The following is a 15,000-nucleotide window of genomic DNA, read 5'->3' as shown; positions in this document are numbered from 1 at the left end:
AAATGACTTCATGATTATTTTTATTCCAGAATTTTTGTGGAGTCGATTCCTGTTCTGATTCCAGATTTAGGGAGTCGATTCCTGTTCTGATTTAAAAAAATAAATTGTTGTGAGTGGGTCCCCTTATTATTATTTTTTTTGCGGAGTCGACTCCTGTTTTGATTCCAGATTTAGGGAGTCGATTCCTGTTCTGATATTAGTATTAGTGTTAATATTAGCGTGACATTAATATTAAGGTCATATTCCAGTCTTGGTGTGTCATGAAAGGTCGTCGTTTATATTATCCACATTTCCGAACTTGGGAAGAAATATTAAAACGATCAGATCTTACTGTAAAACCCCAAACACACGCGCACCCGCATTTGATTCCCGGCTGATTCGGTACGTCATGCTTCCTGAACTGTAACTCGGGCTTGTGAGGGCCTCCATTATTCCGCTGAACTACACATTTATAAATGCCAACCGCCCCTAAACCCCAGGGTTATTAAATATTAAATATTTAGTAAATAAAGTGTTATTTCTGAGCGCGAGTCTCTTCCCCGGTTCCCCCGGTAGTGTGCGTGTGCGTGTGTGCGCGGGGGGGCTTGAAACCGTCTCCCATTTCCTCTGCCTTGTTTTGTTTTGGGTTTTTTTCTCGCGCGCGGGTTCTCCATGTTGGAACCAAACTGAGCGATTTTTATTTTTCATCCTTTTATTTTTAAGGTTCCACATAAGTGCTGCTGAATATTTCTGCCCTTACAGCCGGAGGATTCGTGCGAACGGGAAGTTTGTCTAGGGGGGGGGGAGGCGTGTGTGTGTGTGTGTGTGTGTGTATTGCTTTATTCCTGTGTGAGTGTGTGTCTGAGTAATGTGTGTTTAATGAAAGTGAGATTGAGAAACTGGATTTTATTAGATGGAAAGTTCTGTCATCACACAAGTGCAGAGAGAAGATCTCCAACTGCCTTCCAAAACAGGTGAGACACACACACACACACAGAGGAAAACACCAGTGTGTGTGTGAGAGAGAGAGCTAATTTATTAATTGTTTAATGTAAAGCACACCTTCAGGTCTTTAGAAATGTTTCTTTACTGATGATAAACTTTAATATTTTGAAGACAGTTTACCTCAAATCAGCTGATCTTAATGTACTCATTACACTCATTCTGTGTGTGTGTGTGTGTGTGTGTGTGTGTGTGTGTGTACAGAGTGGTGTGTGAGAGGTGTGTCAGTATAAATCACACACTCAGGCCTGACCCTGTGTTGATATGGTGATGATTTGTCTGATCTCGGGTTTATGATATTATTTCGATATTACAGTGTCTGATTGTCTGATCTGCTCGTCTGTTTACTATCGTCTGATTTGTTTCACAGAGAGAGTGAGAGAGAGAGAGAGAGAGAGCAAGAGAGAGACCTAGGCAGCCTCCTGTCCAGTTGTATATAAACACAGAGAGGTCAGGTAAAGGGGCAGGGTTAGTGTTTATATTCTCTGCAGTATCTAAGTGTAGTGTATGTAATTATCAGTGTGTAGCAGTATAAACAAAAAAAATACTGAAGAAAGTTCAGTTATAAAATACAGAATTTGCAGTTTAACAGTATCACAGATTTCAGTGTCAGCGGAAAGTTCAGGAATAAAAAGAAACTTTAATCAAATAAATAACTTCACCGTGTTGTCGTCGTTGTGTTTCTCCTTGTCATGCTCGATGTCGTGTTTCATCTCATTTCTCCTTGTTGTTGGTTCTCCTCATGGTTTTTGTTGTTTTTTCACTTTGTCGTTGTAATCAGCACTAAACTCTGTACTTGTGTGTCTCTTTTCAGGCCAGGTGAAAAAATCTTCTCCGAAAAAGCCCCGGAGCAGGAATATTTTTAAAGCTCTTTTCTGCTGCCTGCGTGCACAAGATGCTGCTCAGACGCTGCCTCCTTCCCATGATGCCTTGCTCCCCACTGAGGAGAACGGATCCATCACCAAGGTGAAAATGCTCACAGTATTTTACATCCTTAATATATCAATTATTTACAGCTTTATACAGCGCTGATTAAGAAGAAGCTCTTCTAATTGGCTGAGAGCTGTACAGTGTGTTCTGATTGGCCGAGAGCAGTACAGTGTGTTCTGATTGGCCGAGAGCAGTACGGTGTGTTCTGATTGGCCGAGAGCAGTACGGTGTGTTCTGATTGGCTGAGAGCAGTACAGTGTGTTCTGAAACTGATTTAATGAAGTGATTTGTGTTTGTTACTTGTTCAGGTGTGTGAGTCGAGTCTGCTGCCGGACGTGACTCCAGAGGACAAGGGGAAGATCTGTGTGGTTATAGATCTGGATGAGACTCTGGTACACAGCTCCTTTAAGGTACTTCATCACACCATGCGCTTTAATACAAATCTATGTTTTTAACAGTTCTCTATTCGTTACTGTGGTGTTTTTAATGTGAATGTGATTTGATGCTTTTAGCCGATAAGTAACGCTGACTTTATCGTTCCGGTGGAGATCGAGGGAACCACACACCAGGTACAGAACCACACACACACACACACACGGTTCTCTTTATGACTGATGAGGTTCTCGTTCATCTGTATCTGGAATTGTTATATAAAAAAAAAAATAAATGTAGTGTAAATGAAAGTGTTTAATGTTTTCAGTGTGTTTGAGCTTCAGCCGGGTTCAAGTAATCCAGGATAGGCTGGATGTCACACACACACCGCCTATTTTTGATTACTTGTTTCCGGAGGCGGCTGATCGTCAGCGAGGGACGCTGCGGCGGTGTTTATACCGTGACATCATAACCACGAGCCAGCCAATAGGAGCCTCTCTGATGGATCACATGATTTCCTGGTCGAATGTTCACACACCAGCATTAGCGTGTATTCTGACATAAACGTGCCCATGTGTGTAGGTGTGTTGAGATAAAGTGTGTGTGTTTGCAGGTGTATGTCCTCAAGCGGCCGCACGTGGACAAGTTCCTCCAGCGAATGGGAGAGATGTTCGAGTGTGTGCTGTTCACTGCCAGCCTCGCTAAAGTACACTACTAAACTAGACACTTTACAACACTTCACTGCTTCATAATAACACACTCTCATTCACTCATCCTCATCCTCTATCTGTGTGTGTGTGTGTCAGTACGCTGACCCGGTTACAGATTTACTGGATCAGTGTGGAGTTTTCCGAGCGAGACTTTTCCGTGAGTCCTGTGTTTTCCATCACGGTTGTTACGTTAAAGATCTGAGTCGACTCGGCCGGCAGCTCAACAAAACCCTCATCCTGGATAATTCTCCTGTGTCCTACATCTTCCATCCTGAAAACGCTGTGAGTGTGTGTGTGTCATTCAATTTTAATTTCATTTTATTTAGATGTTTTGTGTTTTTTTTTTTTTTTTCCAGTTTTGTGACATTTGAATGGGTCATTTTTAAAATAACTGTAATACTCTCATGCTGCCAGCAGATGGCGCGGAAAACAGAACCCACACAAATAAAAACAGCCCAGGGAACGCTGAAACAATTATAAAATAACTCATTAATAATTAATGATGCCTTGACAAATTAAAAATGTAATTTAATTAAGTTATTTAATGTCTTCATTTTCTATACATTTATTATTAAATGGGAATCATTTCAGCAGTGGGCGGTGCTTTAACAAGTCTACACATAATATTGAAATTGGAGTAAATGTTTTAATTATGCAAATTTCCACAAGTATTATAATGAAAATGTTATTTATATATACATTTTATTAATATATAAATATTCAGTGTCCAATTTTCTGCATTAATAAAACCAATAATGGATCTATTTATTCAACTATAAACAAAGGGATTAAAAAGATAAAAATAAATAATATTATGGAAATAATATTTATTATTTACAACGTCATTAACTGTAGTTGTAAGGTGTAATGTTAGCGATATTGTTTATGATTAAAAAGGGATTATAATACATTTTCTATGTTATTATCTTGTTTTATCATCACGCTGATGTAAATGTTGTTCTCAAATCTAATAGTTGTGTACTGAATATAATTTTAAATCATTTAGAGCCTCAAGCATCAGAAAGATTCTAAACAAAGAGAAAATGAGAACTGAAAATAATACGTGAAGTAAAATAATCAAATGAAAGCTAAGACTGGTATTGTTGAGTATGTTTTTGAATAAAAACTTGACTTTCCATCTCCATGAGGTGTTCCTGTCTCCCTCAGTAACGTGATGGTGGTGTTTCAGGTCCCCGTGCTGTCCTGGTTTGATGACGTGGAGGACACGGAGCTGCTGAATTTACTGCCCGTGTTTGAGGAACTGAGCGGTGCCGATGACGTTTACTCCAAACTGCGTCAGCTACGAGAGCCGTGACCTTCCTCATCATGCCTCAGGCTCGATCGCTAAACCTCACAACCTCGAAACGCCTTTACAACCTCTCACATGCCTTAATCTGTCCGAAAGAACATCACGTACATCGCAGAGTGTGTGTTGGTGTCATCTCAGTCATCCTCATGGTTCAGCGTGATGTTTAATGTTTGGGGAAATGATCACGTTTCACTCCCGATTTTATTTTTGTTTTATTTTTGTCTGGGGGGGGAGGACCAAACACTCCAACAAACAGAACAAACACTCTAATGTAAATGATGAATCTGAGTGAATATAGCACAGGAACATGCTCTGAGGAACAACATCCCATAATAATAATCTTTAGGAAAAGAATTTTCAGTGCTTGGGCCCTAAATATTCTAAATCTTCTGTATTCGTTTTACGTCGTGTCGAGAACACTAACGAGAAATAAACTGCACGACTTTACTGTAAATAAAATTATACACAATCCTCAGAACCTCAACGCCACACACACACACACACACACACACACACACATACTCTCATGTCAGAGTCAGCTCTCAGGTTTAATCATCAAAAGAATTTACTCAAAATGTATTCCGAATTCCAAATCCAAAATGGACTTTTTTCCTTCTACACATGCACGCACACACACACGCACACACACACACACACACACACACACACTCACACACACACATAGAAAACTAGAAAATCAAGCAACTTTTCAGTTGCTTTTCAGAAATGAATTTTTTCCCCTCAGAACCTGTCATGTGATTGGAATTGGACTGAATGTGTAATTTTACTTCAGTTTCAACTTAAAAAGATTTAAATTCTTTAAATGTTTTTCTGCACAAACAGCAGTAGAATATATTTTTTCTTCTTTTCTAGTTACTACTTTAATTTAATTCAGTTTTATTCGTATAGCATGTTTAACAGTGGACATTGTCCCAAAGCAGCTTTACAGAAATATATACATTCAGGATATAGGTTTTAAACGTATGAATTTATCACCCTTTACCATTCTAAACATGGCCGTGGCCCCAAATACTTCCGAATTTTTCTCCTGTTTACATTTGATCAGGTTTTAAAGTTTTATTCACCCCTCAGTATTGCTCTAAACACACGCCTTTAATATTATTCTGTTTAAAAAGAGATTTTCTGCTTTTATTTTGGACAAAGCCACAGTTTGAGTTGTGATTTTACTCTGGAGAATTTTACATATTCCAAATTTTGTTAAAAAAAATCTGAAATATCAGAGTTTACCAAAGTTTTTGTGTGATTTTCTTTTTTTTATATATATATTTTGAATTGAGTAAACATGTTAAATGACCTCAGAATTGAAAACAAACTGTAAACACTTCACATTTAGAATTAAAACTCTCTGTAGTGTAGACTTCAGGTGACGTGGACCATGAAGAATGTTTCTGCTGGTCAGAGGAGCTTTTATACACTAAATCAAAAACAAACGACAACAAAAAAACATTTTCTTGTGTATTTTTCGTGTCTCGTTGCGGGTTTATAATCTGATACGTGATCATTTTTGCTTTAAAATCAGTGTAATTGTTTAAAATTCTTTATCAAAATCAGCGTCACTGAGATTCTTCATCATTTCTACTGAATGCTGGGAAAATGTCATTGAGTGTTTAATGTTAAAGTGTAGTGGAAGCGTATGGCCTTCCGTAGCACAGTGCGCTAACCACGCCCGTAAATCATCACACACTAAAACTCTTCCGTTATTAAAGCTTCAACAGACTTGGTGCATTTTGATGTGAATTCTGTGCCTCGGTTTTGGATTTAAATTCAGTTTTTATTATTTTAAACTTTTGCACCAATTTTACTTCTTTTATTGTGCATTAAAGTTTACTGTTTACATTCTTATGATTAATTTTAATACACAAGTGGATTTTATGATTATAAATCAGTGAGTACACACGCACACACAGACGCATGTTTGTAGTCACAGCGTTCAGTCATTTTAAAGTAAATATATAATAAAACATTTCAGTGCCACAGTTACAGCAGATATTTTTGTCCCGTTATAGACCGTGTCACGTGTCGAGTTTAAACTGAATGGAAACGCAAACGTTTCTGATCTGCTCAGTGTTCTAATACACACACACACACACACACACACACACACAATCATTCAGTATAACATTTTTAACATCTTTTTATTTTACACAGTGATGTTATTTAGAGAGAGAGAGAGTAATGCTGCCAGTTTCAGACTATGCAGATTGTAAAATGCAAAAAAAAAATTAAATGTTTATGTTGATTCTGTTTACTGTTTTATACATTTTTACTGTTTTACATAAAAACCTGCTGGAGGTTATGCAGTTCTGTTTTTACAAATCTTTTCCTTGATTTATGAAATTAGGAAATTGGAAATAAAATATTATAATTCCTCGCTTGTGATTTTGTGACTTTATTCACACACCATGAAAATAACGATGCAGTTGTACTGATTATTTTACAAGGTGCAGTTTAAACTACCGAATATTTTCCATAATATATTTGACATTTTTATAGTCCAGAAAATACAGTAATTATGTTGTTATAAAGTAAACTCAATCTATTCCTTATAGCTTCCAAATAAAAAACTAAAACTTTTAGGATAAGAAAAAAATACAATAAAACTATAACATGCATCATAACTTCTTAAACATCTGTTCATTTATTTTCAGATCTATAAATGCAGCTAAAATCATTATTATTTCCTGTAATACAGCTGATAAGATTATACTCATATTTACATCAGCTTACAGTTTTATTGAATTGCTTCTGCACTAACAGTGGTAGATGAGGCACACTCAGTGAAACTCAACTTCAGACCTAATGAAGACCTGATCTTCCTAATCTTCAGACCAAGTCTGCAAAACTTCAAACTCGTTATCTGCTTTACACTCAGTTTGCAATTGTAGAACAAACTTTTTGCAAAACATTAAACACAGTTCTCTACATTGGACACATCATTCACAACTAGCAGCTGTTGTGTTTTGTTTGGAAAACACTGCCGTTCAGAACGTCGCACTCGTTTATCTACACCTCCGGTGCTCAGGCGTGAAAGCACTTATAGCTAATCTGTTCACTTAGAAATAAGAGCGTGAGAACTAAATAGGTTTCAGGTCTACAGTAACATTTTATTTCATACTTCCTAGATGACCCTTCAGTGGAGGAAGTAAACGGCTGTTCACAGCAGAGCAGGAACACAGTGAATATGGTCATAGCAAACAACAGCATACCACATACCACATCATCACTGACAACACAATAATCCCTCAATTACTGAACGTTGCCCAGGTCCTGAAGCAGCAGAGCATCCCCACACCATCACACTGCCTCCACCATGCTTGACCATAGGTATGATGATCTTTTTGTGGAATTCGGTGTTTGGTTTACGCCAGATGAAACTGGACTCCTGTCTTCCAAACAGTTCCACAGTCCGCAGAACATTCTCCCAAAAGGTTTGAGGATCATGTGTGAGGAAGGTGTGTTTTGGTGAAATTCAGACGAGCCTTAATGTTCTTCTGGGTAAGCAGTTGTTTTCACCTCGTCACTCTTCCATGGAGCCATTTTTGCCCAGAGTCATGAACAGTGACCTTTATGGATGTAAGAGAGGTCTGTAGCTCCTCTGATGTTGTCCTTGGCTCCTTTGTGACTTCTTGGATGAGTCGTCGCTGTGCTCTTGGAGGAATTTTGGATGTTTGGCCACTTCTGGGAAGGTTCACTACTATGCCAAGTTTTTCCATTTGGAGTTAACGGTTCTCACTGTGGTTCTTTCAGGCCTGGTTGTGTCTAGTCCAGCTGAACCCCATTATGAATGAAGTGTCATAGATTTTCATGATGAGTTGTGGACAGACCCGAATAGGAAACAGGATGCACCCTAATTAGTTTTTTTCTTTACAGGAACAAGCCTGTTTGTTTACATGTATTTGTTTGTCTCTTACTGTTCTTCCTGAAGTCGAATACAATGAAAATACAATGTTTTGAAAAAGAAATAAATTCCTCCATACATTCCTGTTTATAGTGTAAATAGATACTGAATATTCATACCGAGTGTTTATAGAGTGTTTGTGTTTGTGTACATGTGAGAGCTAGGACAAACTGCTGTGCACTTTACTGCACACTGAACATGCAAAAGACACAAGATAATAGATTGTGCGTAAAGTTATGATGCAAAAATCCTATTTTGAGGCAATTTTAAACAGTTCTGAATGAAGCGTATGCATTTGGTAGATAAGTGTGAAGTTCTGCATGTTGTGTGTGTGTGTCTGTGTGTGTGTGTGTGTGTGTCTGTGTGTGTGTGTATGTGTGTGTGTGTGTGTGTCTGTGTGTATGTGTGTGTATGTGTGTGTGTGTGTGTGTATGTGTGTATGTGTTTGGAATGTGTGTGTGTGTGTGTATGTGTGTGTGTGTGTGTGTATTTGTGTGTCTGAATGTGTGTGTACGTGTGTGTGTGTGTGTTTGTGTGTGTGTATGTGTGTGTGTGTCTGAATGTGTGTGTGTGTATGTGTGTGTGTGTGTGAGCGAGCTCAAATTTCTTGCATTATTATTATTATCGTGTTTATTTATTGTTCTATTTATTTACACTTCTGCTTTTGTAGATAATTTCAGTGGTTCAGAGTTTTTAGATTTCAGGTTAAAGTGTGAAACTGAAACACGGATGGAATGTTGGAGAATTTAACCTCACACTGACTGCTGATGATGTCATAATGGGCGTTAGAGCAGCCGACCAATCAGCAGCTTTGTTTCACACTCTCACACACATCATAATCACACCATCTTCCTTTCTTTCTCTAATGCTATAACAGTCACCCTTCTGTTCAGGGATTTATTATTTAAATTAAAAAATATTATTACAGGGTGCTAGTATTTGTGTGAGAGTAAGCAACATACACACACGCACACACACACACACACACACACACTATTAATTATCTTTGTGTGTGCGCGCGTGTGTGTGTGTGTGTGTGTGTGTGCGTGTATGTGCATGTGTGTGCATGTATGTGTGTGTGTGTGTGTGTGTGTGTGTGTGCGTGTGTGTGTGTGTGTGTTCAGTTACTCTGGGTAAAAGAGTGACATATTATGTAGAGTGTATTTATTAATAGAAATTAATTGTTGTTTATTGTAATAGTGTAGGAAGTTTCTCTCAATTTTGCTTTTCAGTAAAAAGATAAATATTTCCATGAGTTAAAACAGATTTATGAAGGATTATGGATGTCACATTAGCAGATATAAAGGCCATTTATGTATTTATTTATTTTCATTTATATATTTATTTACTTATTATTGAACTGAAAGAGCGAGAGAGACGCAGGTCCATCAGTGATGAATATTTTATTTAGTACAGTACTCTACAGGCCCCGTGATTGTGCTTCTGCTTTTTGTTTCTATTGATTTACTATAATGCATCATTATATGCTCTCTCTCTCTCTCTCTCTCTCTCTCTCTCTCTCTCTCTCTCTCTCTCTGTTTTGAATAAGTCTCTCACTCATTTGCCTGTTTGACTTTGTATCTCTGCTTCTATCTGGCCATCTATGGGATGGAGTGATAGCCGAGGACCCAGGCAGGCAAATCCTAATCAAATCCAGTCTGTGTGTGTGTGTGTATGTGTGTGAGCGAGACATTAGTGTCAGGAGGAAGGGAAAGAGTGCACTTACGAAGCTTGTTCCACGAAGCTGAGCTGAAACACACATCACTTACAGATTTGTCATTAACATCAGGATTGAGAACTGGTTGTGAAGGTAAGTCTCACTCTGATCTCAGCTGTGTTTCTGATTTCACGCGGCTAATAAAAGACGCTTTATTGGGTGTGTGTTAGAGAGCAATGATGGAGGAATGGACCAGGCTTCAGACACAACCTAAATAAAATAAATCAAATAAATTCACACAGAAATAATATTTCAGTCTGGTTTATGTGACACTCGAACTTGCATACTGTCTCACTGCTTGGTTAAGCTTAATATCAGTGAGACAGGTGTATCTGGTCATGTGACCTGGCAGGTAGAACTTATGTCAGAAAGTAAGATTTTAAGGTTTATGTAACAGATATACAGCAGTTTATTAGTATGGTTTGGATCAGATATCACACAGACAGTGTCACTCATATGGTATAAAATATATGTAAACTATATATATATATACTTTATATTTGATTCCATGTATGGAAAGAAAACGACTGAGTGGGCGTGACTTGTAGTCCTTAGACACGAACGCACCATTAAGTCCATATATGGTGTTTAAATCGGAATGAGGAAGTTGATATATTCATGTTTATTTTCATTGATTGTTTTTAGCTGCCTAGCTAACACACGCTAACCTGACAGGATTTTAACTCATTTTTAAAAATTCTATAATCTTCACTGCTAACACTGCGCTCTTAAAAATAAAGGTACCAATTAGAACCAAAAAGGGGCTTTCAGCCTGATGCCATAGGAGAACCCTTTTAAGTTATAGCCTTTTAGAGAACCTTTTGCTCTCAAGTTCTTTAGAGAACCATATATTTACTGGTGCTTTAAAGAACCCACAGCGGTGCCACAAGGAAACATGTTATCATAAGTTCTCTAAAAAGAAACCTTAGTGCTTTAAGGAACCAAATTAAGGTTCATAAGAGCGATACCTGCCAGGGGAACTTTTACCAGTCCCACAAAGAACCTCATACAGTTCATTTCAATCTGTTAAGGGATGATACACTGCTCTGAAGATCCTATAATGAAACATAAAGGACCTCTTTAATCTCCACAGAACCATATAGCTCAACTCAAGAACCCTATACAATGAAAAATGGTTCTTGACAAGAAGAAGGTTCTTTGCAGAACCTATGGTGCTCTAAAGAACTATCGAAGAACCTTTTTAAGACTGTAGCGAGCTGACTAACACACGCAAACCTGACAGGATTTGTGGGAAAATCTCCTTGTGTGCCATTGCAATGCTTCCATATATGGACATTCTCTATAGCCTTTAAGCCACACCCACTTTGATTTCCATATATGGGTTTAAAGGTGCAGTCACACCTATGTGTGTGTGTTATTATTCTAGTAGTTTTATTTAGTCTTCTCATTAAAGAATATGTAAAATGACAAACACAAACCCAGAACTCATTCATTAAAAGACAGAATGAACACAGCATGAACAAAACAAGAAGAAGAAGAAGAAGAAGAAGAAGAAGAAGAAGAAGAAGAAGAAGAAGGAGATTACGAGTTATTATTACACCCAGGTGTCCTACAGAGTGTTTCAGACCTTCTACTGTGTCAGCTGTTCTAATAATTGTGACGGATTGCTAGAGGAGGCGCAGGTAAACGTTTATTTACAGTGAAATAGATGAAACACAAAGACTAGGAAATATGAACGAGAAATAACGAGGCTAGACAACAACATGAACATGAAAGAATGGTGACAACGACTAAAGACCAACAAGGAGCGTTGTACAATACGTGACTTAAACACCTGCAACAATTACACAGCAACATGATTCAGGTGCTTGTGGTCACGTGACATGGCGTGTGCATTGTAGTATAATTTATAACACTCGGGTGCATGTGAGTTTATGAGGTTTGGTGTTTAGTCCGTCCAAGTGTACGAGTTCTTTAAGGGTTCTTAGGTCTACTTTAGTTCCACATGTAACCCTCTGTGAGAGGAGAACCTCATTCATTGTTCCTGTGAGTGCTGTTAGAGCTCCTGATTTCTCCTTACTACGTAGTGAACATATTTAAACATGATTTGTATTTGACTCGTGTTCCCCATTTGTGAAGGGATCATTTGCATAGAATTGACAAACACGGATGCATAAATTCATGTGAGCAATGTGCGTTGACGAGAACGGAGACCGAGATTCCGTCAGCTTCCGCTCGGCTCTACTTTACTGAAATGTTTTAATTCAAAAACATCTCACAGCCGAGACAGAACGCAGTCCACACACAGAGCCGAGCGTAGAAGGCGGAGGACTTTATTTATACCATAGCGGTTTTATTCATTAATAATTCATTAATATGCAGCTAAAAGTGCAAACAGGAAAACAGGACAAACTGGAATCCCCCAAAAAAAAGAAATATGAAGAGAAATAAAAAATACAGTAAAAGGATAATAATGTTGTACCTGTATAACAGTGGAGTAAAAGGTCACTAATACTGACTTCTGAAACTTCTGACAATAAAATAACATCAAACCTGACATTCACAGCTAGATAAAGAAAATAAAGTGTTATAATAAATAATAAAGAGTTATAATAATAATAATAATAATAATAATAATAATAATAAATAATAATAATAATAATAAATAATAAATAATAATAATAATAATAATAATAATAAATAATAAATGATAATCATAATAATTATAATAAAGGCTGTACAGCAGTGATGAACTGAAGTGTGTCATGATTTTCCTGATTTTTCTCTTTTCAGTCGGATGGAGCAAACATTCAGAGCCGTCACGCGCGCTCCGGGCATCATCATCTGGAGAATTGAGGTACACACACACACACACACACACACACACACACACACACACACACACATCAAAGCTAAAATTGAACTGACATTGAAGCTACATTCAATACATTCACCACTTCCTCTCATGCCCATCTCCATAACACCGCCCCTTATTCCAAGGGGAGGAGTTAGGATAAGGGGTGGGCTTAGAAGTGCATAGTTATAATGAGGGGAAGAATTAGCCTATAATTACGACCTCATTTATATTAAATATTAAAATTTAATGAATAATAATTCATTCGACATCACCGTGACTCTGTAAAATTATTATAAAGTTACAGTGCCATTAAAATTATTGTCATTTTTGTTTTGTTTTATTTTATTTTACAGAAAATGGAGCTGGTTGTCATCCCGGAGAAAACTCACGGCAATTTTTTCGAAGGCGACTGTTACCTCGTCCTGTGTGTAAGTGTTTCTCAGGAAATGTAGCATGACATAAACACACTTATGAGGAATTCATAACACGTGTCGTGTTTATAAGTGCTCTATAACTGCTCTATAACTGCTTTATAATGCTGTTTGCTGTTCCCAGGATCACGTGTCTGACTTTCCTCTCTCTCTCTCTCTCTCTCTCTCTCTCTCTCTCTCTCTCTCTCTCTTGCTCTCTCTCTCTCCCTCTCTCTCTCTTCTCGCTCTCTCTCTCTTGCTCTATCTCTCTCCCTCTCCCTCTCTCTCTTCTCCTATCTCTCTCTCTCCCCCACTCTCTCTTCTCTTTCTCTCTCTCTCCCCTGCTCTCTCTCTCTTCTCTTTCTCTCTCTCTCCCCTGCTCTCTCTCTCTTCTCTTTCTCTCTCTCTCTCCCCCGCTCTCTCTCCCTCTCCCTCTCCCTCTCTCTCTTCTCCTTCTATCTCTCTCTCTCCCCCACTCTCTCTTCTCTCTTCTCTTTCTCTCTCTCCCCCGCTCTCTCACTCTTTCCCTCTCTCTATCTCTTCTCTTTCTCTCTCTCTCTCTCCCTCTCTTCTCTCTTCTCTTTTTCTCTCTCTTTCTCTCTCTCTCCCGCTCTCTCTCCTGCCCTCTCTCTCTCTCTCTCTCTCTCTCTCTCTCTCTCTCTCTCTCTCTCTTTCACTGTAATTAATTTCTAGTCAAAATTAAGACTCTATAAATCTGTTATTTAATTTGTACTTCTCATGTAGGTTTTTGTAAATGATTCTTCACTCTTTCAGTGTTTTCCCTCTTGTCTCTCCACAGACGAAGAAATCGGGCAGTACCTTGACGTACAACATTCACTACTGGATCGGAGCTGAGGCGAGTCAGGATGAACAGGGTGCTGCTGCTGTTTATGCCGTTCAGCTCGACGACTTTCTGGGCTCGAGTCCCATCCAGTACCGTGAGGTCCAAAGCAACGAGTCCACGACCTTCTGTGCATACTTCAAACAGGGACTCATGTGAGTTCTTCACATCAGAGCTGGATCACTGTAGAGTTCAGAAAAATGTCAGACAAAACTTTTAAATAATAATAATAATAATAATAATAATAATAATAATAATATATCTATTATATAATATATCCTGCCTGATCCGTTCTAATGCCCTATCTCTGGATGGAGCTCTCATCTACTCCAATTCCAGATGGACTGTGGTTGCTGGGACTAAGGCCAAACAGACTTCATGTAAAATCCATAATGAACTTTCTTTTACTGTTACACTATCCGTTGTTATCCAGATGAGGATGGTTTCAGTTCTGAGTCTGGTTCCTCTCAAGGTTTCTTCCTCTTATCATCTTAGGGAGTTTTTCCTTGCCACCGTCGCCACCGGCTTGCTCAAAAGGGATACATTTCTGTAAAGCTGCTTTGAGACAATGTCCATTGTAAAAAGCGCTATACAAATAAAATTTTATTGAATTGAATTATCATTATTATTATTATTATTATTATTATCATGATTATTATTATTAATATTAATATTATTATTAATAATAATATAATTTCGCTAACAAAAAATCCAATCTAGACGAGATATTAGACGATATTAGACGAGTGAGAATGAGGAAGGAGAAGTTTATTCTAGGTGTGAACTGAGTCACGATGGTGTGTGAGTAGTGTTTGTAACGGTGTTTAATCGTTTTTAAACGTCCTGATGTGTTTATCGCTCGACTCTCACAGTTATAAAAAAGGTGGCGTGGATTCGGGGATGAAACACGTGGTGACGAACGTGAGTGATGTTAAGAGAGTGCTGCACGTGAAGGGACGGAGGAAAGTCTCTGCCAAAGAGGTGAAACTCCAC

At 38.1% G+C, this 15,000-nt stretch overlaps 2 protein-coding genes across 2 annotated transcripts in view; both read left to right on the top strand.

Moving 5' to 3' along the window:
• The first annotated feature begins 318 nt into the window (after positions 1 to 318).
• On the top strand, positions 319 to 6,694 carry ctdsp2 (CTD (carboxy-terminal domain, RNA polymerase II, polypeptide A) small phosphatase 2). Its single transcript, XM_017450549.3, has 7 exons — positions 319 to 953; positions 1,796 to 1,947; positions 2,220 to 2,321; positions 2,424 to 2,480; positions 2,897 to 2,989; positions 3,090 to 3,275; positions 4,183 to 6,694. The coding sequence occupies exons 1-7, from the start codon at positions 893 to 895 to the stop codon at positions 4,306 to 4,308; spliced, it is 777 nt and encodes a 258-aa protein (XP_017306038.1). The 5' UTR covers positions 319 to 892; the 3' UTR covers positions 4,309 to 6,694.
• Positions 6,695 to 9,845: 3,151 nt separating this feature from the next.
• The window catches only part of avil (advillin), a 15,064-nt gene continuing 9,909 nt past the window's right edge, over positions 9,846 to 15,000 (top strand). Inside the window, exons 1-5 of the mRNA XM_017450548.3 lie at positions 9,846 to 10,031; positions 12,693 to 12,756; positions 13,110 to 13,184; positions 13,966 to 14,162; positions 14,880 to 14,988. Coding sequence (XP_017306037.1) covers positions 12,697 to 12,756; positions 13,110 to 13,184; positions 13,966 to 14,162; positions 14,880 to 14,988 — 441 coding nt within the window. The 5' untranslated portion in view covers positions 9,846 to 10,031; positions 12,693 to 12,696. The remainder of the gene's footprint in view (positions 10,032 to 12,692; positions 12,757 to 13,109; positions 13,185 to 13,965; positions 14,163 to 14,879; positions 14,989 to 15,000) is intronic.

Source organism: Ictalurus punctatus, chromosome 21 (assembly GCF_001660625.3).
Source record: "Ictalurus punctatus breed USDA103 chromosome 21, Coco_2.0, whole genome shotgun sequence".
Taxonomy (NCBI): domain Eukaryota; kingdom Metazoa; phylum Chordata; class Actinopteri; order Siluriformes; family Ictaluridae; genus Ictalurus; species Ictalurus punctatus.
The sequence above is the reverse complement of the archived record's forward strand: the minus strand, read 5'-3'. Positions and strand labels throughout refer to the sequence as shown.